Source organism: Cyanistes caeruleus, chromosome 6 (assembly GCF_971803275.1).
Source record: "Cyanistes caeruleus chromosome 6, bCyaCae1.hap1.1, whole genome shotgun sequence".
NCBI lineage: Eukaryota > Metazoa > Chordata > Aves > Passeriformes > Paridae > Cyanistes > Cyanistes caeruleus.
In genome coordinates, this window is record NC_141706.1 from 25,125,701 (window position 1) to 25,153,588 (window position 27,888).

Genomic DNA, 27,888 nt, shown 5'->3' on the forward strand with positions numbered 1-27,888 from the left:
TGAATGAATCCACTTTCATTATTAAAAAGTGTTAGAATTTAAAAGCCATACAATGGTTTTCTCAGTCTTTCCACTTGCCCTCCACCCTAACATAAAAGAAAAGAAAGCTTCACACCTATTTTAATTAAATTAAAATAAAATCTTAATTGATGATTAGACTTTCAAAGAAAACTATTTTAGTATTTTTATTGCTCTGTTTTTTTTTATTTAGAAAGAAGACCTAATCCAAATATAATATTTTGTCTTATTGGCCACATCTATGACCATAATTCCTATAAAAGGATCATAAGTCCTATCAATACTTTTGTTTCCTCTAAGAGTCTGGACAATTAACATAAAGACAATATTAAAAGAAGAAGATAAATTTTGTAGAAAATAGTGAGGTGATTTAATGCTTACATGCTTCTCTGTAAGGGATGATCTTAACTACTTAATTCCCTAGAGTGTTTACCATGTAAGAGTAGTGTTATTGCTGAATATGACAATCTAATTAATTGACAGTCTAATGTCCAAGAAAATAAATACTTTGTAAGCAGTTGACAGAAGCAAGCTGCTTGCATATGAAATGTTTCTCCCACTGTATAACCAGAAGGGGTCAGTATAATACTATTTTGATAATCTTTCTGTTCTTTGTGTAAATATCAAATGTTTTCATTCTGTGGTTTCACAGGATGGACAGATAATTTCACTACTGCAGAAGGGAAAGCGCTGAATTTAATTGATAGCTTTACTTTTCCTTCTCATTGTTAATGCAGTTTCATGTTGATTCCTGTGGGTAATAAAGTCATTCTCACAAAGATAAAACTATGTTTCTAAAAACTTGTATTTATTATGTATGAATTTAATGTTGATGAAAGATGATAGACTGACAGCCCTGGAGACCAAAATTCTCTTGTTAATGTGGGCAGAAAACACAAGATTCAACAGTGTTGGCAGCATCCACACACAGTGTAACTCTGCTACCTTTTGAGATATCAGCTCCAGGGACTTCAGTGTCTGTGTTCAGTCAACTCTGATTTTATTTGCAACATTTAGAAATGCAGTTTGTATCTTGCGATTTGGATACTAGTCTGTCAGTAATTGAACAGAACACCAAGGCTATTGGATGCCAATTGGATCTCCTGGAAAGAAACTTGGCTTCAGTAGAGATTCTAGGCATTCAACTTAGCTGTGGGAATTTAATCATTAAAACAAAATCAAAAACAAACATACAAAAATTAAAAAAAAATAAAACAACAAAAAACCTGAAGCCCACTCAATTTTTCAAGGGCATTATGTGTAGTCTCAGCTCTGGTTCAGGCAGCTTCTGTTGCAAACACTGCTCTCTCAGTTTAAAGTGTAAGAACAAAGATATGCTTTGCAAAAATGTTCTAATCCTAATTATTGGGAAAGCTGATTTGTATTTGACATCAAACTGGGCATCAGTTAAGACCTATCACATATATTGCAATCTCTAGTGAAAGTAACTACGGTCCTTTCTGTTGCGCTTGGGTACTGAAACATCCGCAGGACTTGAATGCTGCAGTGAAGTGAATTCTTATACTGCGTTTATTCAGTTGCCTTTCAAATTTGTGGTAATTTTATGGCTGCAGCAATGAGAGGAAAACAAAAAAAGTAATGGAAATGTGGTTTATCCAGTTCTCTGAAGACTTTTCCTGTTGCCCTCCCTGTGGAAGACAAAGTTAGTTTTCCGTGAACAGCCTTAGGTACCCAAGTTGAGATGTGAGGTGTGACAAACACAAGGATGGCGATATTTGCTTGGCTGGCCTACCCTGCTGGAGGTACTGCTGTTGGTCTCTGAGCACTGAGATTTATTTTTAATGGTGCAGAATGCTTATATTCTGATGGCAGATTAAGATACAGAGTTAACCTCCTTTCTACTTGCCAGTCTTAGCTCTGCAAATTACAGAATTTGCCCAACAATTTAATTTTTTAACAGCTGAGAAGTACTTGCCTAATGATCTGATATATATGGCCTACTTGAATTAATGATCCAGTGAAATTAAAACATCTTGTATAGAGCCTGGAGTTTTGACTTTCTCTTATAAACTGTTCATGCTCCAGTTATTGCAAAGTGCAATGTGGCTGTTAGATTATTACATTAAAAATATGAAGTATATTTCTCTATCAATTTCTGTAATAGGAGCGTTTATGACTTATAAAACTATGTAGGTGACTGTGCTTTTGATGTTTTCATTTAACAAAAGTGAGGCACAGCACCTCATTTTCCCTTTCTAATTGCTGTAGTCCTGAAGCAGGAATTTTTTTTTTAATTTTTTTTTTTTTAATATAGTGTTGTCTCTTTACCTAAATGTGGGTGGTAACTAGGTTTTAATTCTGCTCCTTAAGCACAGTAGAGTGATACCAGCTGTTAAGCTAAATGCTTAGACAGTTTATGCTGTTACAGTGTTTCTGGTAATGGGGAAATACTAAAATTTTACTTCATATAAAATTGTAGGCATGTTTTAGGCTTGTATGTGTTGTGTCTGTAAGGGAAAAAAACCTGTATTTTGTTGGAAGCCAAAACATTTCAACTACCTCATAGTTTTTACTGTAATGGCAGTTTAATGTTGGACAGCTAGTCAGTATTGATTTGTTGAAATAATCCAAACACATAATATCTTTATCATCTGCTAGCAGATACAGATATTCTTCAAAAGCAAAGGAAGAGTATGCTTCAAAATTAATCTTGGATATGTGTAATGTAGCAAAAGCAATTTCTAGCACTTGTGCATATTTTTATTTCGCAAAGTCAGTATGAATGAATGAATGCTTAAAAAGACCTTTCTGAACTATATAGGAGATTAAGCAAGCTTACAGCTGTGCTTTCCCAAAGACATTAAAATTCCTGAGGTTTTTATTTGAATGTCTTTGATAGTGTAGACACCAGTACAGAACTACGATAGCATTGTCCCAAGCAGTTTTATATAGCTTGCTGGTGGCTAGCAGTGCATGTGGAAGGCTCAGTATTTTAATCATGGCAGTGCTATTGATTATGGGGTTCTGGAAATAAATTTCATTGTGTGTGTACTTCCTCTTGGAAAGCCTGCTGTAAACATCGGTACTTGGAACATGTCAGTATTCTACCACAGCAGTTTGTGGTTCCTGAGTCTTGGTGATTTTATTTGGAAAGGAAAGGCACTACATGATAAGTAATGATGGGGGATAAACTGGCTATAATATATATTAAAGAATACAGAATGACTATATTATATGATGAATATCTATCTTCCATGGTTAAACAAATCTGAAAGGAAGTTTAGGGTAAGTATTCTTAAGTTCTGTTGTGTTTTGCAGGTGACACAGTGAATGTTGGAGATGCATTGTGTGAAATTGAAACGGACAAAGCAGTGGTTACCATGGAATCAAGTGATGATGGCATATTGGCTAAAATACTGGTAGGAATCATGCATTTCTCAGTAGGGTATTATAACTTCAGACTGTTGTTTAGCATATTGCCTCAAAAATTAGTTTTGATAGCTAAATTTCTGCTCAGCATTCAGAAAAATGCACTTGCTTGCATTCCTGGAGAAAAATAATTGCTCTGTTTGTGCCACACATCTACCAGACTGTTGGTATGTGTACATGATTCTTTATATATTTAATGGATTTTCACTTAATCTTATTGACGTGTTTGTTTTGTATGCTTTACACCTGGTGAATTATGTCCATGAAATATTGTAGTTTATAACACCTCTTACTTGGCGTTATAGGAAAACAATTAGCAATCTGTTGGAATATGGAATTTTGGGCGGTACTTTACCCAGGATGTGTTGTCTCTGTGCTAGGTTATCTTGTGCCAGTCATTCAGGGTGGAATGTTATACCAGAACAGTTCTTGGAGTTAATAATTTCCTCTATCAAACTTAGATTGATTAAGCTTAATGTAAAGAGCAAGAACTGGGATGAGTTGGAAATTCTCCAAACCAGTCTCAGCTGGTGGTATATTGCAGCTGTTTCTTCTCTCCCTCCACAATAATTAAACAACAGGCTAAATTGCGAGGATTTGGAATAAAATAAATAAAAGTATGAGAGATGTGTACTTACAGTAAATATCATGTCATTTGATCAGGGAGGTCTCATCTAGGGAATATCTGCCCCGTGAGGTGTGGATCACATAATCATACAAATTAGGCATACTGATAATAATTGCAGTCCAGCTGCTTAGGAAACAGCAGAATGGGCACGGGTACAAACTGGTTCCTGGAGCCGTGAGAAAATCCTACCCTACTGACAGTGAGACATGTGTTTCTGCTGCTATTACAAAAGCTTTTTGGATTGGTATATTAGATTTCCTATCTCTGCTACTGTTGCATTTTCTTACATCAGCATGTATTTGCACAGTTATCCTTTGCAAAAATAGAAAAGGGAGAGTAATTTTCTGTGGGGCAGCATTTGAGAAGCGATGTTCTGTTTGGTATCTCCCTTTTTTGTGTAAGCAAAGGCAGCATCCTTTGCAAATGTGAAAGTCTCCAGATAGATGAGAGGCTGGGATAGGGAGGAGAGGGGATGTGAGATGGAGCTCAGCTGTAAATGAACTCTATCAGGGTTTATAAAAATTGTCATTAGTATTCAATTTCTGCAGGATAACTTGCATTTAAGCACTAGTGTATATAGAAAGAGGTTTTTAAATATTTTTCCTTCTTTTAATTGCGTTGCTAAATTTGTGTTCAACTATGGAACAACACATTTAATAGGTTTCAGAGGATCTATTCTGCCATGCCAGGATGAAGTCTCACATCAGACATATTCTTTAATCTGTGTTTAGTCTCCATGTAGCTATTTAAATAATTGCTGGGAAATGCTTTCATCATTTTTAAAATCTCTCTTCTTCAGTTTTGAATGTTTCTGAAAATCAGTTTCCCCCTAATAGCCTTGACAAAAATCTTGTGCAACCTATTCTGCATTTGCAGACACTACTTTGTTAGATAATGTGAGGGGGAGATACGGGGATTCTCTCGGTCAAAACTATTAAAGAATTAATCTTAGAGAGATATTAAAAAAAAATTGAAATTTACTAAGTTTCTTTAATACTAATTTATGATGGCTACGAGTAACATTAGTATTTCAGAAGCTGTGGGTTTTTTTGTTTCCTGTCTTGTATTTCAAATGCATTGTAAATTTCAAAGTTTCTCTTTGTGTATTGCTCCTGTGGCACATTTTTTGATAGATCAAAGGCAGACTTTCCAGCAGCTACATGATATCAGTGTCACGGAGCAGTGACATTCAGCCTTAGTTATATCCATCTCATCCAGTAACAATCCAGTGTCAAGAGCTGAACCTGAGAAGATGTCAGAGGTAGAAAATAACTATAGTGTCTTTCAGAATAAGGGAGGAGGGACAGCTTTATTGGAGTAACATGAACAGATCATTATGCAAACCAAATTTTTAATGGATTCTTTTAATCCTTGGAATCTAGAAATGGTGGGCATAAGAATTAGAGTACAGAATGGCTTTTATTCCAGTCTCCTAAAAAGTATAAAAAACCCTGATGTTTCAGCAACTAAAATAACAAGAGAGCAGTAAGATCAGGAATTTTCATATTTTTTTTCTTTTTTCCATAGTTCAGATGTGATCCTTGGTTGTCTTTCTGCAGTAGCTGGTGGATATTTCTGCTCTGTATTAGGTTATCAGTAGATGTTTGTGGAAGGTTTATAAAACGAGCTGTGCCAGGTTTGTGGATGGGGTGATGATTTCGTATTAAAAAGATTGTCCTTCCAAGGACAGAAGTTTCACATGTGGTGTAGCTGATGGGAATTCAAGAGTGTTTTGTGCCTCTGAACTAGCATCTGGCTGAATTTCATTCACTTACTAAAAGAAATGAGAGAAAAATGGTGTGCCTTTTGATGGCAGCTACAATTCTGAACCATTTTGATGGAGTTCAATATGGAAAGCTTGAGTCAAATGAGCACACTGTCTGCTTAATGCTTTGGGTTTTGTATTTAAAGATAGGAGGTTCATTAGGTTAAATTAATTCAACTTCTGTATCCCTTCTTGCTTTTTCTCAACTGTATAATCTATGTGTGGTTTAGAAAGAGCAGGCTAAGAGCGAAATAGAAACTCATGCATATATATTTCTTCTCTATCTGAATAGGTCTTTTATATGATCACATCTGATTTAGTGTCAAATGCATTAAAAGATTAAATAACTGAATGAAATATTAGATGGTAATTTCAGAATGAATATTATTCTTCCAGTAGAGTTTCTTCTTAGCTTAACACTGATTTTTTTTTTTTTCACCTAAAATACAGTTCAATTTGGAACAAAAAAGATAATGGATGATTGTTTAAGAACTGTAATTAATTGTTGAGGAATAGACTTTGAGCAGGTACTGGTTGTGCAGCTGCAGTGGGAGCTGCAGGTTTTGCCCTGGGTGGGGGATGTGGTGGGAGCACCAGAAAAAGGGCTTTGACCTGGTGCTGACCCTTTGCACAGCAAAGGGCACAGGGACCTGTGGCACTGGCCAGGTGACTGGACACTGGGACACAGCAGGAGGCAAGGGCTCAGCAGGAAGACCCCAGACTATCACAGCACAGACTGAGGATATGAAAGCACAGGGATTCCTTTGTTTGTGGTCCTTCCCCAGAAGCACCAGCTTGAGCTGTTTTTGTGTTACTAGGCCACAGTTAGAATTGCTTTAGGGATCTGAGATTCTGCCATGGGAAACCCAGAGTCAATCTGGTGAGGAAGCCCTGTCTGAATGTGAGCCAGGGCGTGCAGGGCACCAGGCAAGGCACCCTGGAGGTCACTGGAGCCACCCACTGCAAAGGGGCTTTGGTCCCTGCTCACGTGGTGGTACTGTGACTGCCAGAGTGGCTCCTGGATGTTCAGCCAGGACTGTACAGGTTTCCCTAACATTAGTATCCGTTACCATTTTCTCATTCACGACCTAAATGAGAATTGGTATGGAAACCACTTTGTATAAAAATTCCATTGCAGAATGAGCCAGCATAAATTCCATCCCCTTTTCTTCAAAGTGGAGGAAATCAGTATTTACTTTATTATATATTTGTTAGTGACTAAAGCACTATTCTGCAGTGGCAAAAGTCCCAAGGGAATTTTACTTCTCTGTTCACTTTATCTCAAATTTTTTCTCCCTGGCATGGTCACCTGTGCTTTGTTGGTTTGTCAGCAAAGCTAGGATTTTTTTGACTCTTCTTAGCTGCATAGAGCCATAGAATCATTGAATGTTTTGGGTTGTAAGGGCCCTTAAAGATCATCTTATATACCAGGGGTGCCATTCACTAGATCAGGTTGCACATGGCCCCATCCAACCTGGCCCTGAATGCTTCCAGGAATAGAGCATCCACAGCCCTTATAGGCAACGTATTCCAGTGCTTTACCACCTTTGAGTAAAGCATTTCTTTCTGACCTAAAACTGCCCTCTTTGATTGTAAAACCCTTGCCCCTTGTTCTGCCTGTATAAAAAGACATGTATATGTTCTTCTTCCCTTTTATAAGACCCTCTTGAATACTGGAAGCCTTCTATAATGTCTTTCCAAAGCCCTCTCTTCTCCAGGCTGAGTAACCCCAGCTCTCTCAGCCTGTCTGTAGAAGTGCTGCAGCGCTCTGGTCATCTTCGTGGCCCTCCTCTGGACCCACTCTTAACAGGTCCATGTCTTGTTGAGGACCTCAGACCTGGACACAGCACTCCAGGTGGGGTCTCACAAAAATGGAGTAGAGGGGCAGAATCATCTCCCTCGCCCTTCTGGCCACACTCCTGCACTGCCTTTCTGGGCTGCAAATCCACACTGTTGGCTTGTGTCCAGCCTCTCATCCCAGAACCCTAAAGTCCTTCTACTTATTTCAGCTTTCTACATCTGAGATTCTGGGGTTCTCTGAAGTTTATGCAGAGTTGTTTGTTGTTTTTTTTATTGTGGGTAATGGAAATGTAGCAGTGACTCAAAAATCCAGGAGATCAAAAGTTAAGCAAAATTGTAACAATTTTTTTTTTTTCTATTCTCATTCTGAGCTGCAAAGGCTCTGTGTATGAATAGTTACTTTGATTTCTGAGTGCTAACTTTAGGTGTATGGGATTTGTGGCATAATTTAATGTTCCTCTCCTTATAATAGCAGTTATAATTAATTTCAGTCTTGAAATACCTTATTAATAGTAGCAATAAAATGGGATATATCTTACTGATGAATTGTCATTCATATGCCTGAAACTTCAACATCTACTGGTTTTAGTCATATTAGGGCACACAGTATAATATGTAACTTAATGTTCTTAATTGAGGTGGAAGAAGGAAGCAAAAATGTTCGCTTGGGCTCTCTAATTGGTCTTCTGGTAGAGGAAGGACAGGACTGGAAGCAAGTTGAAATACCAGCTGATGCTGCTGAGCCGTCTTCTGTGGCTCCACCAGCACCTGCACCTGCCTCAGCTCCTGCAGCTCCTCCAGTTTCAGCTCCTCCTAAACTGCAACATCAGCCTGGGAAATTGCAGTAAGTTTCTATGTTTGTCATGAAATGGAACTCTTCATTAGATCATTAGATCTGAACCAATAAATATTTTTTGTCCCTTTTTACCTAGTAGAAGGCTGTTAGTTTGAGAGTGTTTCAGTCTGATGTGAGATGATAAACCTTGCAGGTCTAGACTATTTCTTTGCTCATAAAACTGGTAAGTCAATTCCAACAACATAATGTTATTAAAATTAAATTTAAATAATGATTTTATTCTGTCCTGCAATTGAATTATGAAGGATTATAAGCTTACAGTTAGAAAGAAGTTGTGTTAATACAGGATGGAAATAGCGCTTATGCATCAGATACTAGGTGTACTTATGCCTTGTTTTCTATTTATTTGGGGAGGAAAAAATAAAGAAATGGTACACTCTAAGGTCCTTCCAAGCTACTGTATTTTTGATGTTAGAAAAAAATTATTCTAATATTTTCATAACAGTGCCAAAAAACTTAGTCAGTTTATGTGCTCTTTGTTAGTTTGGTTTGGATCTGTTGGTATTGTAAGCATTGAAAACATCTTGGAGGAGGGGTCAGCTCTAGAGTGTTAGTCAGGTAACAATAATCCATAATCACTTTGTGTCCCAGGATATATCCTGTTTGGAGGTATCACTCCTTATTTGTGCTTATTTTTTTTTCCCAAACCTTATTATCTTTTCTATCTAGTTTGCTGTGTTCTAAATGCTGCCAGCATTTAGGCTTTTCTCATGCCAGGTGGAAGACAACTGAGGTCATTGCCCAGGCATTACCTGGGCAGAAGGAGGATGATCCACAAAAGGATCCTTGAAAGGATTATGTCTTTCCTTGCAGTACCAAAGTCAGAAGTGCTGTCTCACTGCAACTGTGAGAGATAGATCAGCATGTTTGGAACCAAATGATCATTTAGGACATGGGGTTTTTTTGGCAAGGGCTTAATGGACCATTCTTAAAATTCAATGAGGTGCAAATATAGTCTCCTTTAGGAAATAGTTGATAGGAGATTTTGTGGAAATACTTTAAACCAGATATTTATTCTTTTGAGTGTGTTGTTCCTTTGCATCTAAGAATTCTAAAACATTTTCTCTAAATGCTGGATTTTCTTCTCATTTCAGAAAGCAAATCACATTAAGATGCATTGGGTACTCTGTGCCAACGTGCTGTGCTTTGTAGTTGACCGGAGAGAAATATAGTTTCTCATGATGTACATTAATGAAATAAGTTAATATTACTATGGAAATATTTTTTTTTTTCCTCTCATTTCTTCAGGGTTCGCTTAAGTCCTGCAGCTCGCAACATTCTGGAGACACATGGACTAGATCCAAGCAATGTTTCACCTACTGGACCTCGAGGAATCTTCACTAAAGAGTATGTAGATAATTTGATAAACCTTCAACTTCTGATACTAGAGCAACCTCCATTAGGTTAAAGTTTGCTTATTAAAAAAGCTATGTCTTTGTTCCATTTTTTTTCTCTGGATAGGTTTAGTTGACTTTGAAAAATCTGTTGAAAAGATAGGGAGAATGGGTTAGGAAGTATTTGCAGAAGCCCTTAATTAGACAAACCCAAAACATTTATTTGTATTTTTTAAGTCACATCTTAGCTGTGTGTTACTGCTGTCACATTTCCTGCAGATCAGCCTAGTGGTGGCTGTTGCCTCCTAAGCACAACTATTAGCTACCACTGTGGATCTTAAGAATTTTAGTTCCCAAGATGCATACAGAGCCAAAATAAAATATCAGTGGCCTGATAGTCTTCCATTCATTTTCTTCAGATCTTTTACTTTTTTTGCTGCAGTTCTGTTCTAAAATCTATCAGGATTTCATTTTTTCCCATTTTTGTTAGGCTGGGGGGAGCAATGAATGGAATGAATTCCAGAATTCTGTTTTTCTCCCACTTTTGTTTGTCTTCTCTATGATTTAAAGAATGTTTGTTTACAAAGCTGTGGTTTGTTATGATCTAGTAGTTTTATGTACCTTTTTGAGTATTCCAATGTAATGATGGGCACTCAAGGCTTTGAGTGACAAATTTGAGTGTAAAAAATGTGGTAGATCCAGTGCATTTAGCCTTGAAAGGATGCATTCTCTTCACACGAATATGTATGTCATTGGAAGTGAGGATTTTGGCAGAAATAAATATTTTTGTTCTCAGTAAAGTTATTCTCTTTGACAAATAACTGATTCACTTACACAGACTTTGCTGGCTGCTGTTAGTTTAGTTCTATTCAGACAATCAGGACCAGCTCACTGTACTGCAATCGGAGCCAGAAAAGTGGCAGACAGTTTTTCAAAGCTTTGTTGTTTTATGACCTTTGGCTGAGTTGAGATGTAATAAGGAATTGAATAGATAGAATATGCTATGTAACAGCAAATCATCAGAGAGAGTTCTTTCTTAATTATGTAAGTGTAAGGGTAATTTATGGTGTGTAACGAGGCTATGGCAGGTGGAAACCCTCTAGGACTTTGAGCTAACAAATTTTCTAGTTGTCATGGAGATCTAGCAAAGATTTTTCTGTAGTTATGAGAGTTATCTAGCAAAAATAATTTATTTTTAAAACTGTTTTTTTCATACAGAGGATTTGACTATGAAATGTCAATTTAAGATGAAGAATGTCTGAGGCTTTCTAACCATTCTTTTGAAATGGGCTTAATCTTTCAGATGCCTACAGACTCTATTATATTCAGTTTGAAATGAAATGTGCAGATTTTTATAGAGAGCTGCAGCAGATATTCAGGGAAATATTTCCTTTGCTGCATTCACCAGATTACAAGAAAGATAGCAGGTTACGTAAGCAAGGAAGATTCTTTCCCCCAACTTTCTATCTTTAAATTCAATTCACTGTAAAACTTGCAACAGCAGTTGGAACTTCCACTCTACTGGCATTTCTGTCATGACCCTCTCCCTTAATAAACCAATACTTTATTTTATTTATCTGTATACTTTTATTTATTTATATTTCTCTTATGTGTTTGTTCAAGGTTGAATTACTGTTGTCTTTTTCCTTCCAGTTTTATTGTTGTTGGTTTTATGTGACTTTTTTTACCGAGTGGCAGTGTTTTTTTATTTGTTATTTCTAATTGATATCCTCTTATATCACTTAATACCATTTTCTTCAAAAATGTCTTAGAAAAATCTCACAGATTCTGTCAGAGATTGTACCATGTTTCTACTTGTCAGCTCAGACATTGTTTGGGAGGGCTATATTAAAACTGATTGTTTCAGCTGCTACTGCCTTTTCCCATTCTGTTTCACAGTGGTTAGGGACTTAAAAATGCAACCATGAAAAGGCTGCTTACTGAGAACCATGTTTTTCTGAGGCTGTCTTGCTCCCAGCTGTTGGTGGGGATCTCTGAGCTGCTCAGGTATTTTCAGCTTGCAAAGAACCCACAGCACACACATGGAATGTTGTTTTTCTGGAGATTAAATTCATGTGCATGTATTCAGTATGAACTGACCCTGGGATCTCTGCTGTGTGCAATTTGTTAGCTGCCATGTGGGAGGAATGAGTTCCTTCTATAATGATAGTGCAGTAAGGCTGGCAACGTGGAATTTTCTGATGTGCTCTGAAGTTCTGATGTGCTCTGAATCTCTGCTAACCATTTTCCTTCCTCCAGGAAACCTATTAATTGAGTAAATAGGTGTAAACATGTGAAAGGGAAATATGAAACATATGAAATGGGTTGGGGACAATTTAGTAACAGTAACTGCCACCACAGGAATCTTGTGTCAATCCATGCATCTCTTGTTGCACCATTGGATCCTCAGAGATTCTTAGGTGTCCGTGTAACCTAACTTGTCTATATCAGGAAAAGTGTATTTTGAACATAAAGTACTCAGTTTTCTTTCATCATTCTTTGGATTTTGGCTAACATGAAGTGAAAAGACTACACACTTCTGTAGTAGTGGTAAACTGAAGTGTAACAGAGTTGCCAGAATCTGCATATTTCTAATAACAGTTTGGTAAGGCATATTTTTGTTTAACAAATATTTAATAAACTCTCATAATTTTTTTGCAAAGCAGGCTGCTTTTTTCATGTTTGTTACCTCTCTTTCTCTGTTACTGACCCATGTTGATAGAAGTTTAGAGTTGTTGGAAAGATGTGACCAACTCTTTTTTTTCCAGTTATAATATCTATTTACCTGACTTGTACTTAAACCTGTTAAATGTTATTTGCTTTGATGCCTTCTCTGACTCTCTTCTCATATTCAGGCTTGCAGTGTTGCAACCATGACAATCATAACATTGCAGTTCCTGTTTTTTTAACCAGTTAAATAATTTGGAATTACGGGGGGGGGAATCATTGGGGGGGGAATCTCTATTCATATGTATGTATAACAAATATATGTGAACGTTGATGTTTATATATATGTCTTTTGTACAATACAAATGAGTTTCAGAAAGTCTTGAGCAAATCTTTTAATCTAAAAATAAGTTAAATTTTGGCAATACATTTTCCAATTAACATACTAAAACCCACCAAAACCAGATGGTCTCTCCTATGACTGCCAAGTGAAAGCCCTTAATAAATTTTTGGTAGCTTCTAATATGTAAACCAAAAAGCTTGCCTTATGTTATGCAGACACTTTTTATGTCTCAAATTGTCATGGTAGGGAATGATTTTCATTCTATCAAATACATTTTTTTTCTTGATACAGTAGTTGTGTCAAATACTAAACACTTAATTTTAAAACAAATTTTGTCTAGCATGTTAATTTGGGAAAACAAGTAACAACTTTTAATTAGGAAAAATTTTATCTTGAGCTCATTCGCTTTTTTGTTTTCAATATTGTTTGTTGAAGTATGTGTTGAAGGTAAGAATAAATTGAAGCAAGTCAGCAATGGTAAAAGGCACTATGTAGAGGTTTTCAATTTTCAATTCTTGTTTCTAAAGTACTACTTTTTAGGAAGAACTAAGAATGCATAATGTCCTGAGATTTTGTTCTTTCTATAAAAATTTAGTAACAAGCTCTTGGCTATCACTCAAGAATAGTCACTCAAGCAGTAATCTACTGAAATGAGATAGCTTGAAGTGCTCATGGCTTGTGTTTTAAAACCTTGGTAGGTTTGTAAGGAGTCTGATTTTTAGTTTATTTTAATTTCCTCTGCCAATTTGTGGAATTGAACTTTTGTGTACCTGCTGCATCTTTCTGAAGTGACAGAGATTTATCTGGGGTATATGATACAGGCTTTTGTTAGCAGATCTGGAGAACAGAGAGAGGAGATCTACAACTGATTTACCTTGCAGATGTCAGTGGTTTGGAAATGCGGTTATTTCTGTTCATCCCTGTCAGTGCTGGTCTTTAGCTTGTTGCTTTATGAATGCAGTGCACCTGGAGCAGACACAGTGTCATGGCTTAGAGATGGGAGTCTCTCCTGTCTGTCATACTGTGCCCACAACAGGAAAATTTTGTAGCTGTGGTAGCTGTTTCAGTAAAAAATCCTTGGCTTTGTTTCTCCAGTGTGGTGTTAGGAAGTATGGGCCTGCATAATGTCTGTGCCTGACTGCAAATTTATGTCAGAAAGGTGCAGAGAAATGAGTGATAAATGTATTACTCAATTTTCACTTAGCACTAAACAATTGCATTAAATTCAGGTTATTACAAATATAGCAGATGAAACAGCTTTTACTTGAGACTTTATAGCCTGAATAAATGTACTCTTTCATTTAGAAGAATTGTTGGTGCAATTCAAAAATAATTTTGCATGCTTAGTTAGTGATGATTGTTACACTTCTCTAACACAAATGTTTTCTGTTACTGCATATTCAGACCCTTTTATTTGTGGAAGTTAATGAGAATTTACTAAAAAGATACCACAAAGGCAACACAAAATTAATATAGTTCAATAATAATTGCTTTCTTAATGTTTGGTTTGACAACAGAAATTTAAATGTACAGAAGCAGCTAATTAAATAGAATAAGTGATGGAATAGTAATGCTTAGGTAATTGTTAAATAGTTTCTTTGTTGTCACTATTTCACTGTGTTTAATCACCAGGGATGCTCTCAAACTTCTGCAAGAGAAGCAGAAAGGTAAACCCAGTGAATTGAAACCTGTGGTTTCTCCAGCTCCTGCTGCAGTGCCTTCTCCTTCACAAGCAACAGCTGTGACTTCTTATCCAAGGCCAGCAATTCCACCAGTTTCCACGCCAGGACAACCTGCTGCACTGGTAACACTCCCACTAAGATTTCAGCATTGCTACAGCTGAATAGTGCAATAGTTGCTTCAGTAGCTCTGAGATTTCTAGATCTGGAGAGAGAAAGGAAACTAAGGCCACCCACATGTCAAGCTCAGTGATGTGCAGTTTTTAGTATGTTTCAGTGATTCTGAGTCAATGTAATTAAAACTGTGAAATCCTTGAGGTGATACTCTGCATGAAATGATGAAAAAATTTATATTGCAGGCCTTGGAGAAACTAGAATGATGATTAATTTTTACTGTACTTGACTTGTTTGCTTTCCTGCAAGATCTAAGTGTCCATTAATGAGTTGTCAAGAAGTGAGGAAGGAAAAAGCTTCTTGGTGGTTGCCTTGGAGAGTATTTGTGAAAACTCTAGACCCTAAATAAGTTTCTATGTTAAATTGAAATGTTAGAAATACCAGAAAATATTTTTTTGAGGAGTAAATGCCCTTGCTCAAATGTTCATTATTAGAAATGGCAAAGCTTTTGTGAAAAACATTTTCTGGCTCTAGAACTATATTTGATGTATCTTTTCATGCAGAATTTTACCATGTAGCTACAATGCATAATATTCAGAAAATGTTGCATTTTTTTTTTTTGCAGTGTACAAAGAGCCAAACAAAGAACTCAAAAGCTCAAACTTATATCCATTACAGAGTAAAACATTTCTATGATTGCACCAGAACATGCATATTGCAATTTATTGTGTGTTGAGTACTATTGAATATGTACTAAGGATTCTATGAAACCTTGTATGTTCAAGGGATATGTGCTAAAGATTAAGTATATAAAATAATATTTTACAGAATCATTTATCTTGTTTCTTTCTGTAGTCACTAATATTTGAAGAGATTTCTTGCAAGTTGACCAGCTTCTAGGAAGAAGTTTGCCATTAAAATATCTATATATTGGATATGTCTGGGAAGAGAGAGAAGTATAACAGAAATGATGCAGTAAAGCCTATCTTAAGGAACTACACAGGGATTGAAAAAGCAGTAGTTTACCAAGGAAATGTTATTTTTTGGTTTAAATGGAGCAAAGCATAATCTGAGTAATATGCCAAGCCTGGAAGACGGAATAGTGCTTTTATTCTCTGGCTGAAAAGAAATGCCTCAATATTTGGATTTGTGGTTTTTTTTTTAAACAAAGTTAATTCTATACTGTAAAATGGAATTACTCTGTAAAATCTGTTGTGTTGGTCACAGTTAATAGGAATAGACTAGAACACTCAATGATCTTTGTCATATTTATTTCCGTAATTGGAATGCATCACTTTTGGATACTTAGGGGATAGTTGATGTGGGCAGGAGTCACTGATGATAATGCATAAATGCTGGAGCCCTTTCACCAAAAGGGAAATGTGTTTGCTCTCCTGATATTTAATATGCAGGATATGATTTCTTTCAGGGCACATTCACAGAAATCCCAGCTAGCAACATCCGAAGAGTTATTGCTAAGAGATTAACAGAGTCTAAAACCACCATACCTCATGCATATGCTGCTGCTGACTGTGCCATTGATGCTGTTTTGAAATTAAGAAAAGAATTGGCCAAAGGTTAGTAGTCTGATTTGCTTTAACGTGTAGTAATACTAATGTGGTTATACTAAAGTATAATTTGTCCTGTTTGAATAAACTTCCCCAGGAGGTGTAGATTTTATATAGGTAGGCCACTTAGCATTCAAATTATTTTTTTCAGTATTCTGTATGTTGGACTCAAGCTGTAGTTCCCAGCAACTATGGAATTGGACAACTTGTCAGGATATAGGAAGACAGGGGTGTTACTCTGCCAAATCACAGTTCACTCTGAAGTCGTATTTTCCACAATGATCAGGCTGCATAAGCAAGTAGGGGTGCTCTGTTTGGTGATGGAAACATGCACCTCCTAGACTGGTACTAAGTCTGTGACTTGGGTAAAAAAACCTGTTACTTTATAGAGTGAAGAAACAATAGGGTGGTTTTTCTCCTACTATACTTTTTTTTTTTTAAGACCAGAGATTAGTTCAGAGACTGAAGACATTAATGGGAGAACATAGCTGTCTGCAGAAGGGAAAAGTACATAAACATAAAAATTTCACTAGGTTTCTTTAGTGTTGTTCCATTAGTTCTTTTTTCTGGTACCATTTGTGTAGTTTGTTCTCAATAGTTCAGCTTTGAGATGTTTTTCCTCATTACCTCATCACAAGAATGAAAAATTGAGTTTTAGATCTAAGACCCTTCAAGTTTTCATCTAAAGCCTCATGATTTCTCTCATAGTTTAAAAGCTTCTAGGTTCTAATGGTAGCTTTCCTAAGCCATGTGAGCTCTGCATTCAGAATAAAACAGCAGAATAGTTTTAGTTTACATTTTTATTGCTATACTGATTGAGAAACTGAGGCAGACTGTTCTGTACTACTGACTAGCCCATGCTTGTTTATCTGTTTATGGGATCTAAAATTAAATTTGACTGGTATATTCATATTTCCTAGATGATGATACAGGAGCTACTTCTCCTTCCACTGTAATTTTGGGTGACTAATTTTTAATGCAACAGTACCCAGGTCATTTTTCTACTTGTTTTTTTTCATAATGGTGTCTTATTCACAAGTGAATGTCAAAGACATTTTCTGATGCTGATATTTTCTTCAAATAGCAGCAGTTCATAAGGAACGAACCAAAAAAGGATCGTAGGAATACTCACTTGAAATTTTTCACACCTCTCCCACTGTTTTCAATTCTTAATGAATATTTCCTTTAAATGCAGAGGTGAAAAGCCATATGTCTTTTCATGAAATTGAATTGCAGAGCTTGTCTTCGTATATTTTTTTATGTTTCCTCTGATAAAAACTACGGTATTTTCTAGTACTATGAACTTCAGTGATGTAGGGTAAAATATTACCAGATGTGGATCATTTAACTGTATTCCTGCTCTACTAGTGGACAGTGACATTTTTGTCAAGGGTTAGGAATGTAGTATGTAAACAGAAACCAGTGTATATTTGATGACCAAGGTATAGGTTTGTCTGATGTGACATTCTGTCAGTGCAGTATAGTAATTGCAAGTTCCAATATGTTCTGTTGGAATGCTGTCTCTCTTCTTATACATAGATTACTAATCCTGGCAAATGTTGCAGGCCACTTATGTGGTAAGTGGATACTTGGTTCTCTCCTCCAAATTTGTGATGACTTAATGTTTCACTTGATATAATTATCTATAAATTACTTTCCCTTGCGAAAATATTTCTAAAGGTATGTGTGTTATATGCCATAAACCAGATTTGAAAGTTAAGCAGTTCTGCTGCTTGATCAGTTTTGTTGTAGTAGTGATGGTGGTGGAAGGATAATGTAGTTTTTTTAATTGTGAGACTGGTGAGTTTAATACTGCGTAAATGTCATGTATTTCAGGGTAATCTTATGGCCTAATCTGCTTTGTATCTATTATCCCTGCTTCTGCTGCCACTCCTGATTTTAGTTATCAGTTTCAGTCTCCTGAAACTCTCCTGAGTGTCTCTGCATGAGAATTTTCTTGATGGATATGCCTTTGTCCCAAGGAGGAAAAATGTTTTCTTGCTTTTATTATTGGAATTTGAAGATAAGTGTCTTTCTGTTAATGTTTCAAATAAGTAAATCTGCTGAATCACTGGAATCTTGTCATCAGACAAATGCCAATAAAGCAAATCATATGAACAATGACTGTTATCCTTTTTTTTAATTCTTCTATTTCCTTTTGCAGATGACATTAAAGTATCTGTAAATGATTTTATTATCAAGGCAACAGCAGTTACTCTGAAGGTAAGCAAATAATTTGCTTTAAAAATATATTTTAATAGTAAACTGCCAAGGAGACAAGAAAAGTATTTTGTGAGTCTATATGGAGGTCTGAATGGGATCACAGTAAAGCTGGTAATTCTGTATTGCTTATTGTCAGGTTTTTTATGTTTCTAGGTAAAATTCTCTTCACTGTCTATGCTGTGAACTGTAAAAATGAAAACTTCTTAGTGAAGATCCACTTACTGTAGTTAACACCTGCAAATCACAGTAGTTGCTTTGTCAGCAGACCAAAGCTATTGTCAAGATCATTAATCTAATCTTAGTTATTTCTTTTAGTTATAAACATTTATCTAAGTCTTACACCAACCTTGTTATTACCTCAAGTGTATTCTGACAGCATGTTCAGTGGTACTTACTTTGAAATAAAATTCTTCTGGCAGCCACTATGCTCATTGCTAGGAATTCTCATTGCCTGGATTACCTCACAATGATATAAAAATGTTGGAAAGAATTAGAGAGCTGTTTTTCTCATTTGTGAGGATAATTTGAACTATTTAAAAGTTGAGAGAGGAATTTATGTTTAAGTTGTGAAACTATTCGTATTCCTATGGATGTATGGAATTGAGAGAACACTGGGCTGGAAAAGACTTAACAGACTTCTAGCTGAACATGTACTAAATATTAATGTATAGTTTTAAGAAATATAGCTTAGGCATAGCTTAATGTATAATTGCTGTTTGGACAGAAAATAGACAGGATTCTGGGCAGTTTCATAAGCAAGTGCCTGAGAGAAATTTGAGGCCGTATTTACACTGGAATAAAACTCTGCAAGTTAATACCAAAGACAAAAGGAGGAGCCAAATACGTCTGCTGTACTTTTGTCAGGTGTATATGTAACAAGAAGCTTCTTTTAGTGGCCTAGTGAAACCTTTGGGAGGAAATGGTGACAGCCAAAGTTTGCCATCAACTGCTGTGAGTGTTGGATGACTTCTCTGCACCAGAGAGCGGGTGGAAGGAATTGAGACAGAGAGCAAGAGATTGTGTTTTGTGTTCTGAGGGGGTTGATAGCTTTTGAGGTGATAATAATATTGTGTTGATATGGAAGGAAACAATAAAATTCTTCTATCCTATTGCTTTGTTAGAAATCTATGCTAGCATTTGTTTGACTATTACAATAACACATTAAAAAAAAACCCAACATATTTAACTCAGTATGTCAGGAAACAAGTTCATGATCAAGCTCATGTCCCATCTACTTTGTCAGCATTTCAGGAAAAGATGTGGGCAATTGCTTTAAAAAAGAAAACACACTTACACCTGTACCTCTCCCCCCTGAAACAGGGTGGTGCAAATACATCTTCAAGTTTAAATTCAAGGCAGTTTCACTGACTCTTTTCTAGGGACTCTTCAGACAATATTTTGCTACTATTTTATTTCTGAACAATGAAAAATGTGTTCTAGCTTTAAAGAGCTGACTGCAGCTGGCTTGACAGTTTGATTATTTGGCACACACCTCAAGATACTGCTTGTATCGGTTCTTGAACATGCTAAATTTCTCCTTCATTTATGATATCACAAGTCCAGTTATGAGTTCTGTGTTTCAGCTTTGTCTTGCTATTTGGTAGCCAGGATTTTATGAATGTGCCAGTGGGCTTACCAGGTAGACAGCCCAGTAGAGCCATTCTTCCTTCTGGAACAAGGAGGGAGAGAAGTACAGAGGAAGGAACTAAAATTTCCAGGCTGATATCCTCAAGTGTTTGGGCTTCATAACAACAGCTCCTATAGCAATCATCCTTTAAAAAGAAATCTTTCATTGTTGAAGTGACAAATTCCATCCCTACCATCTATTTTAAATATCTTTATATAGAGTTGCACAGTACCCACTTCAGGGTATCTTACAAGTGTGTAAACCATGGGACTTCTAGAAGTTTATTTAGTTTGCAAAGAAGAGTACTAAATACTTCTATTATGTTTTCTCTTTTATTTTTATTTTTTATTTACACTATACATTCTGGCGTTGAAGAATAGGAACTTGGAGTACCATCATACTACTTCCTAGGAGTGCTGTTACTTTAGATAGACAGTAGAGTCACTTTTGATAGTGTGTCCCTCCTGTTTTTTCTGGAATACCTTCTTCATTTCATTAAACTCAAAAAAACTAAAAGAAATTATCAGTATGCATCTCAATTTTAACTTAGTCCACCCACAAAAAAAATATGATGCATTTTAGGAGAACATATGAATAACAGTGAGTGTACCTGCAGCACATTTTATTTGTTGAGAATCATGCTTGAAAATCATGCAGTGAAAAACAACACATGGGTACAGTAGGATGTCTATTTCCATGCTTTAAAATTCAGCATCCTGTGATTTATTTTGTGGGAGACGTTGCACCGCTTTGAAGCTTTACATCCTGAGCCATCATAACATGGTATCAGTGAAGAAATTTGTAGTAATTTGGATTTTTTTTTTCCTAGGAACACCAAACAAACTTCTGTCTGTCTAGCCATTCTTAGTTTCTGGTGCATACATTTCATGCTTTTTGACAAAGTAAATGTAAATAAAGTCAGTGCAAGCTAATTCACTTGGTGGATGCCTGTATGTAGATATGTGTCTTAAAGGAATTTCCTTTTTCTTAATAGCTGATTGCACTGTTATTCTTCTAACAGCTGTCTCTTTTTTAATTGTCTGCATTTTAGCAAATGCCAGATGTGAATGTAACATGGGATGGGGAAGTCTGCAGGCGGCTGCAGTCCATTGACATCTCCATTGCCGTGGCAACGGACCGAGGGCTCATTACGCCAATCATAAAAGATGTTGCTGCCAAGGGAATAAAGGAAATTGCTGCCTCTGCAAAGGTGGGTCTGAAATGTGCAGCAGGCTGAGGAATAGAGCAGCTGTATGGTTTTCTGTAGCAGAAATTGTAGCATGACCCAGATACACATCAGTAATAACAAAGGCAGTGGATCTAAAGCAGTTTCAGCATTACTTACACTTCAAAATTCTTATTAATTTTGCAACTCTTTTCATTTTTAATCAACAATAATATCATGTTATTTAGTTGAATGGTGACTAGACTGCTTGAAAAATGAACCTGTACAGACTTTTTCAATTTAATATAATTGTATTTAATCCTCAAGAGAAGGATACTTAATGCTAGTTTCATTACTATTTCCAGTCATGAGGTTTGAGATTTTGGGTTGTGTTTTTTCCTGTTCCCAGAAAATTTTTCATGTCTGCTATTTTACTCTCTTTGCAGTTATATTATAGAATGTATTTCCATCTGCATTTTTTTAAATATGCAGTTCAATTAAGGATGTGACATTAAATTCCTCAGACTAATGAGCAGTATTTTGCATAGACCAGGTGCCAGTCACAGTGATATGTTGCAGTTGTTGCCAGATAAAGGAGTGGGTTTTGGCAGACAAAGTAGAATGAATGATGAAATATCCCAACACAGGCCTTTTCTTGTCATTTAATGACTGCTAATCAAAGGCCTACAGTATCTGAGGAATGCAATGGAAGCAGATCCTAGGGCATAAAACTGTTCCCAAACTAGATACCACTGCACTTTGTAAATGCTTGCCTTTTGTGTGAAACTACAGAAACCGTAATAGTCTGTGGTCACAGAGGGGAACAGCCAAAATGCTGTAGCAGAAAAAGATGGGTCACACCACAAAGCATTCATAAATGGGTGTTTTTAAGATTTTTTTACCAGTCCATATTGCTTACTTTATGCAGAATGTGTTGTGAAAACAGTTCCTTACACTAGTAGCCACTTGAGGAAGAAGGTCAGCTGATATTGTTGTGGGGTTAGTGATAGAATGAAGAAGAAAAGTATTGTTCAGTATTGTGGTTTCGTTATCATACCCAATACCTGCAATAGTGTGAGGTACTGCAAACCTCCCTTACCACAAATCAATGTCTTGCAGTTCCTGTGATGGAAATGCAGCTTGTGTTACCTTCAGTAGGGCCACAATAGTGAGCATTCCCCTTGCCTTTCAAGGGGAATGAATATGTGTGACATAGGTGTCCACACCAACATCATTTTGCGTTTCAATTTCTTCACTGAATTACTGAAATAAATATGTACCTGACATGCACAAGGGGGAGGCTCTGGAACTGCAGCTGCTTCTCTGTCAGTCTCCCTGGAGTTTGGCAGGCACTTTCTTTTTTGTGTAATTGCTTATATATCCCTTTCTGCTGCATGATAATTTTTACTTCTTTCCAGGTCATGTGCATCCTGGCACTGTATTTACATCATTCAAATAATGCAATTGCACAGATGCATCATGCTTATATTGACCCCGTTGTGTGAATGCTATTCCCATGGCTATTGCCTTGACTAATGATTCAGAGATGAGAAAAAGCCTAAAATGAAGCTCAAAATAAAGTATCCTTGTAACTTTGACATGCTTATTATGGTTTTTCAAAGTTTTGTACAACTCTGATCTTGTCTTGGAATGTAGTGTGAATTTCTTGGGCTGTATTTGAACATTTCTTCTGTTGAATTTTAAAGGAAAGTCTCACAAATGAAATGGAGATCACAGAAGGAGTGGCCTTAAAAGGCACCATTCAAAAAGTAGTTGATGGTTTAGCTGGGAGAAATAAATTCATAGAAAGTTCTGAAATGGTACATGTCAGTTTCTTTAAACAAATATTTTAGGAATACTGTGTGTATATCAGTATTTTGCTAGATAATCTAAGACCACCGGGGAGCATGGTGCTTCCATTGTAAAAACTGGAACAGTATTTGTAAAGTGAGAGAACAGCTTTTATTGAACAACCAATATTGGTATGAAAATGAAGTTTTGTTGTCCTAGTCCAAGTCAAATTATTGCAGTCCTAGTCTCTTTGCCAAATCATTGCAGAGAGAGCAACAGTGTTGCTGAGGTGCTTCCCTAAATCCAAAAGCAGGTGTCTTTTGCTGATTTAATGTCTGTATGGTACTTAAAACATCTTACTGAAATAAAAAGAATTAGTCTATTACAACACACTAATTTCTTTCTTTTCTCTGCTGGTTTTCTTCTTTGATTTTCTTTAGGCTCTAGCAAAGAAAGCCAGAGATGGAAAACTGTTACCAGAAGAGTACCAGGGAGGATCTTTTAGGTAAAACTAGCAGCATTTAATACGTGCAGCATGGGTTTAGAGCCGTTTTATCCTCAGCTATTCCATTGTCTTTTAATGCATTGCTTCTAAAATCTTGCTCTGTTTAGGATGAAACTCCATGTGATGATTCTGAGGGTCAAACCTAGACTGAGTGTCTTGTCTCAGGGAGAAACAATTACCTTGGTACAGGTTCATTTCATCTGTACTTGGCATTGGTGAGGCCACACCTTGAGCCCTTTTCAGCTTTGGTTCCATCCCCTCAAGAAAGACATTGAGGTGCTGGACTGTGTCCAGAGAAGGGTCTGCTGGAGCACAAGTCTTATGAGGAACAGCTGAGGGAACTGGGATTGTTTAGTCTGGAGAAAAGGAGGCTCGAGGGGGACCACATCACCCTTCACTCTTTCTTCCTGAAAGGAGTGGAGTAGTAGTGAGGTGTGGCTTGGTCTCTTCTCCCAGGTAGTAAGTCACAGGAGAGGAAATGGCCTCAAGTTGCACCAAGGAAAGTTTAAATTGGATATTAGGAAAGAATTCTTCATTAAATGGATTGTCAAGCATTGCAACAGTTTGTCCAGGGAAGTGGTTGAATCACCATCCCTGGAAGTGTTTGAAAAGCAGGTGGATGTGACACCTGAGGACCTGGTGTAGTGGTGAACATGGCAGTGGTGCCATTTGATGGTTGAGCTGCACCATTTAATCGTTTTTTCACTCTTTGCCATACCTATAACCAGAAAGGAGGAGATGGTGTGCCAGCTTTCTCCATAGATAACTTGTCACAGTAGAGTCCAAGCCTAATATACCACTCTACAGGTGGTGACATGGACAGAAATGTTTTTCATGTGCCTGAGTGATACCTAGATGCCCAAATTTATTCTCTTAGTGGATACCAGCCACCATTGTAAATTGCAGTTTTGAGGTCTAGTCTAAAACACATTTGGTTTGGAACAGGTACAGGCAAAATATATTTCAAGATCTTGCTTTGCTGGCTTACTTTCTGACTTCAGTGTGTGCAGTGCAAGAATATATTGCTGTAAAGAAATGGGCCTTCTAAAAGGTGCATTATTTTTAATTTTAAAAATTCCAAACCCTTGAGAGTCTGAATGTGCTCAACTGAAAACAGTTCAGATCTATTTTTAACTTAATGAGTTTTGCCTTGAAGGGGATTTAATTGTAGTAGTTGTTAAATATAGATTCTTTCTTGTAGGGAGTATGTAATTTCTGATGTTACTGAAACTCTTTTCTGTTTTATTTAGTATCTCAAATCTGGGCATGTTTGGCATCAGTGATTTCACAGCAGTCATAAACCCTCCTCAGGCCTGCATCCTCGCTGTGGGCCGAGCAAGAGCAGAGCTCAAGATTGTGGAAGATGAAGAAGGGAATGAGAAACTTGAACAGCATCAACTCATGACAGTGACTCTTTCGAGTGATGGTCGAGTTGTAGATGATGAACTGGCTTCAAAGTTTCTGGAGACCTTGAAAGCCAATATAGAAAATCCAATGCGACTGGCCTTAAATTAAACTCAGTGAAGATTGCTTCCTGTTTTGACAACATAGATAACTATTATATACTTAGGGTTGTTTTTCTGTATAGAGGAGTAAATAGCTGAAGACGGACAGTTAAAAATATTTAATTTATGAATTAATGTGAAACACCCATGATTTTAGTCTTCTGTAATAACCAGGTTTCGTACTGCAAAGCTAAAAGACTAAAGTACCACATTTATTTAAACACATAGTACCAATGGTACATGTTTGCATAGAAAAGTCAATCTCTGTAAAATCTCTGTAAAAAAAAACCTCAATAAAACTTTATGAAATATTAAAGGGAATAATAGAATAACTTGAGTTGGAAGGGACCTGTAAAGGTTGTCTAGTCCAGCTTCTCCTGCAATGAGCAGGGATGTCTTCTGAGCCCCACCCACCCTGATCTTGAATGTTTCCAGAGATGGGGGATCTTCTGCCTCTCTGGGCAACCTGGTCTGTCTTTTACCACCCTCACTGTAAAAATCTTCCTTATATCTAGTTTGAATCTACCTGCTTTCAGTTTAAAATTATCACCCCTTCTCCTATGGCAACAGGCCCTGCTAAAAAGTTTGTTCTAATCTTTCTTAAAAGCCTCCTTTAAGTATTGTAAAAAACAGAACTTAATTGTGCAAGCAGTATTCTCATAGAGGTCCCAGTATGAAAGGTCAAATTTTGCACACTGAATAGTTGCTGATTAATGCTGTTCTTTGCATGGATGGAATGTAGGTGTAAGTAGAAGGTGTTTCATCATCAGTGTATATTGAAATGTAACTTGGAGGCTCAAGTGCAGTGGCCTGAATTTTAACAGAATTAGATTGGCATCTTTCCTATATATAAATATGGAACCACATATTGCATGCAAATGTTAAAAAGTAACTGTGTTTACAGGACCTCATGAGAATATAAATTGTCTATAGAATTATGGGAGTTTGTCTTATTCTGGTTTGTGCAAATGCTTTTTCCTAATGATTTGTAGGAATTATGGCAGCAGCTCAACAAGTAAACAACTACTTGCAAGATAACCTTTACTTAACACTGAGGTGAGAGTTTTTGCTAAATGAGTTTGCTTCTTAAGCTTCTTCTGATATCATAAATTTCACAAATTATTAGTCTGACTGTAGGGAGAGATTTTTGATTACCAGATACAGCTTACTGTACAGGAATAGACATAGCCATTCTGTATTTCCACGAGTTTCTTATTGATAAACCATATTAAAGGTTTGTTTCTGAGGATTTATTTGCAATTTGAAGTGGTTCAATTCCAATTTTTCCAAAGCTGTTTGACAACTTCATATTACTGTGAAAAAAAAAAAAAGACCAATTTCTATATTGTCCTTAATGTACAAGAGGCTCTCATTATTTGCTGAATCTGCTCTGCCCAGGAGAATTTTTCAGGCCAATCATCAATCTGATTTCCTGCTTTTCACTTGTGTGTGTGTTGCTGCAGTGGCGCTCTGTGTTCCCCAGCATCCCCAGGTGCTGCTCCCGCAGGTGAGGGCTGCATGGCTCTCTGTGCCAGTTCTGCATGTGCTGCCATCCCTTCTTGCGAGGCAGTGCTTTTCCTGTGCCCTCGGAGCCACTGGAAGGCGCTGCTGCATGTGAGCATGCGATGGATGTGTGTCCTGTCTCACCAGAGTGCGTGCTCACGTCCACTGTGCTGTCCCAGCAGGCAAGGCAGCTGCTCCAAGTTAAATCTTCGGATCTTCAGAACTGGGCAAGGCTAATACAAGCTTGAATTGCAGATTCTTTACACTTGCCTGCTTTGCCAGCATTGTTATTTGAAGCGGATAGAATTTGTCAGTCATCAGCCTGTGAAGGAAATGTGTGGAATTCAGACGTGTGATAGCAGTCAGATCTCCTTAATTCGGAGGAAATATACCCTTTGGCAGCATCTGTTGCTTCAACAGAAGTGAGACAGCAAATGCCTGCCCATACAAATTAAATATTCAGTATCCTCTTGATGATTTGGGATAAAAACAATGGGTCAGTTACCAGAAAGTGAGTAATTGGTAGTGGGGTATGCTTGCTTTAGAAGCAAATTTTCCTCAAAGTAAAATTTTCACAGATGAAAAATTTAGCCTTCTGTGTTTTATTCTTTCGAGTGTCTTCTGACAGCCTATTCTTTACATACCAAAGCAAGAAATATAACAAAGACATATTTCTTGAGTAATTTTGTAAAAAGCATTAAAATTGAGTATATTAATATGTGCTGGAAATGTGTGCCTTTAGGATACTATCTTTATATCATTTCTCATTGCAGGAGCCATGATTAAGGGAAAAAAAAAAAAATAGGTATTTTAATCTTTCTGATTGTTGGCAAATCTTGAGTTGTCCAATCCCTAATTGCAATGTCAGAATATTTGACTTTTGGGTTTGTTTTTTTTTTTTTTCCTGCCATCATCTCCTTAAGAAATAAAACTTCTGTAATTTATCTTCCTGCTTGATGCTGTATCCTGCACCTCAGGATACAGTTGGCGCTTTTGGCTGCCAGGGCACGCTGCTGACTCATATGCAGTGATGTTCTATTCCATTTGTCCCTAAAATGTTGAAGGCATAGAAAGCAGATTCCTCTAAGCCAATATAGCAGTTACATCCATAAAAGATTAAACAGGAAAAAACTTGATAAACTGAAAGTGTCTTTCAGCATGTTCTTTAGTTAAGCATAAGTTTTGAACTTTAAACTCAGGATTTCTTTCTCTGTAGTCATGCTTGAGTGAAGCACGAGGCTATTCATGGTAGCCTGTGAGAGATGTGTAGAAACATGTCCAAGAAACACAGAAACTTAGGATTTGGGTGAAATCACGTGTTGATTAAACTGGGGTGAAAATCACTTACTGGAAGCTTGACAGGCTACTTTGCATGTTTACTTTACAAAAATCTACATCTTTCATCTT

At 36.8% G+C, this 27,888-nt stretch overlaps 1 protein-coding gene across 3 annotated transcripts in view; it reads left to right on the forward strand.

The window, feature by feature from the left end:
* PDHX (pyruvate dehydrogenase complex component X) overlaps window positions 1–26,227 on the forward strand; it is a 34,455-nt gene extending 8,228 nt beyond the window's left edge. For all 3 annotated transcript variants that reach the window (XM_086891728.1, XM_023927902.2, XM_086891729.1), the window contains exons 3-11: window positions 3,298–3,398; window positions 8,240–8,445; window positions 9,706–9,804; window positions 14,434–14,605; window positions 16,024–16,171; window positions 18,327–18,385; window positions 21,064–21,222; window positions 23,409–23,473; window positions 24,724–26,227. In XM_086891728.1, coding sequence (XP_086747854.1) covers window positions 3,298–3,398; window positions 8,240–8,445; window positions 9,706–9,804; window positions 14,434–14,605; window positions 16,024–16,171; window positions 18,327–18,385; window positions 21,064–21,222; window positions 23,409–23,473; window positions 24,724–24,988 — 1,274 coding nt within the window. In that variant the 3' untranslated portion in view covers window positions 24,989–26,227. The remainder of the gene's footprint in view (window positions 1–3,297; window positions 3,399–8,239; window positions 8,446–9,705; window positions 9,805–14,433; window positions 14,606–16,023; window positions 16,172–18,326; window positions 18,386–21,063; window positions 21,223–23,408; window positions 23,474–24,723) is intronic.
* The last annotated feature ends 1,661 nt before the right edge of the window (window positions 26,228–27,888 follow it).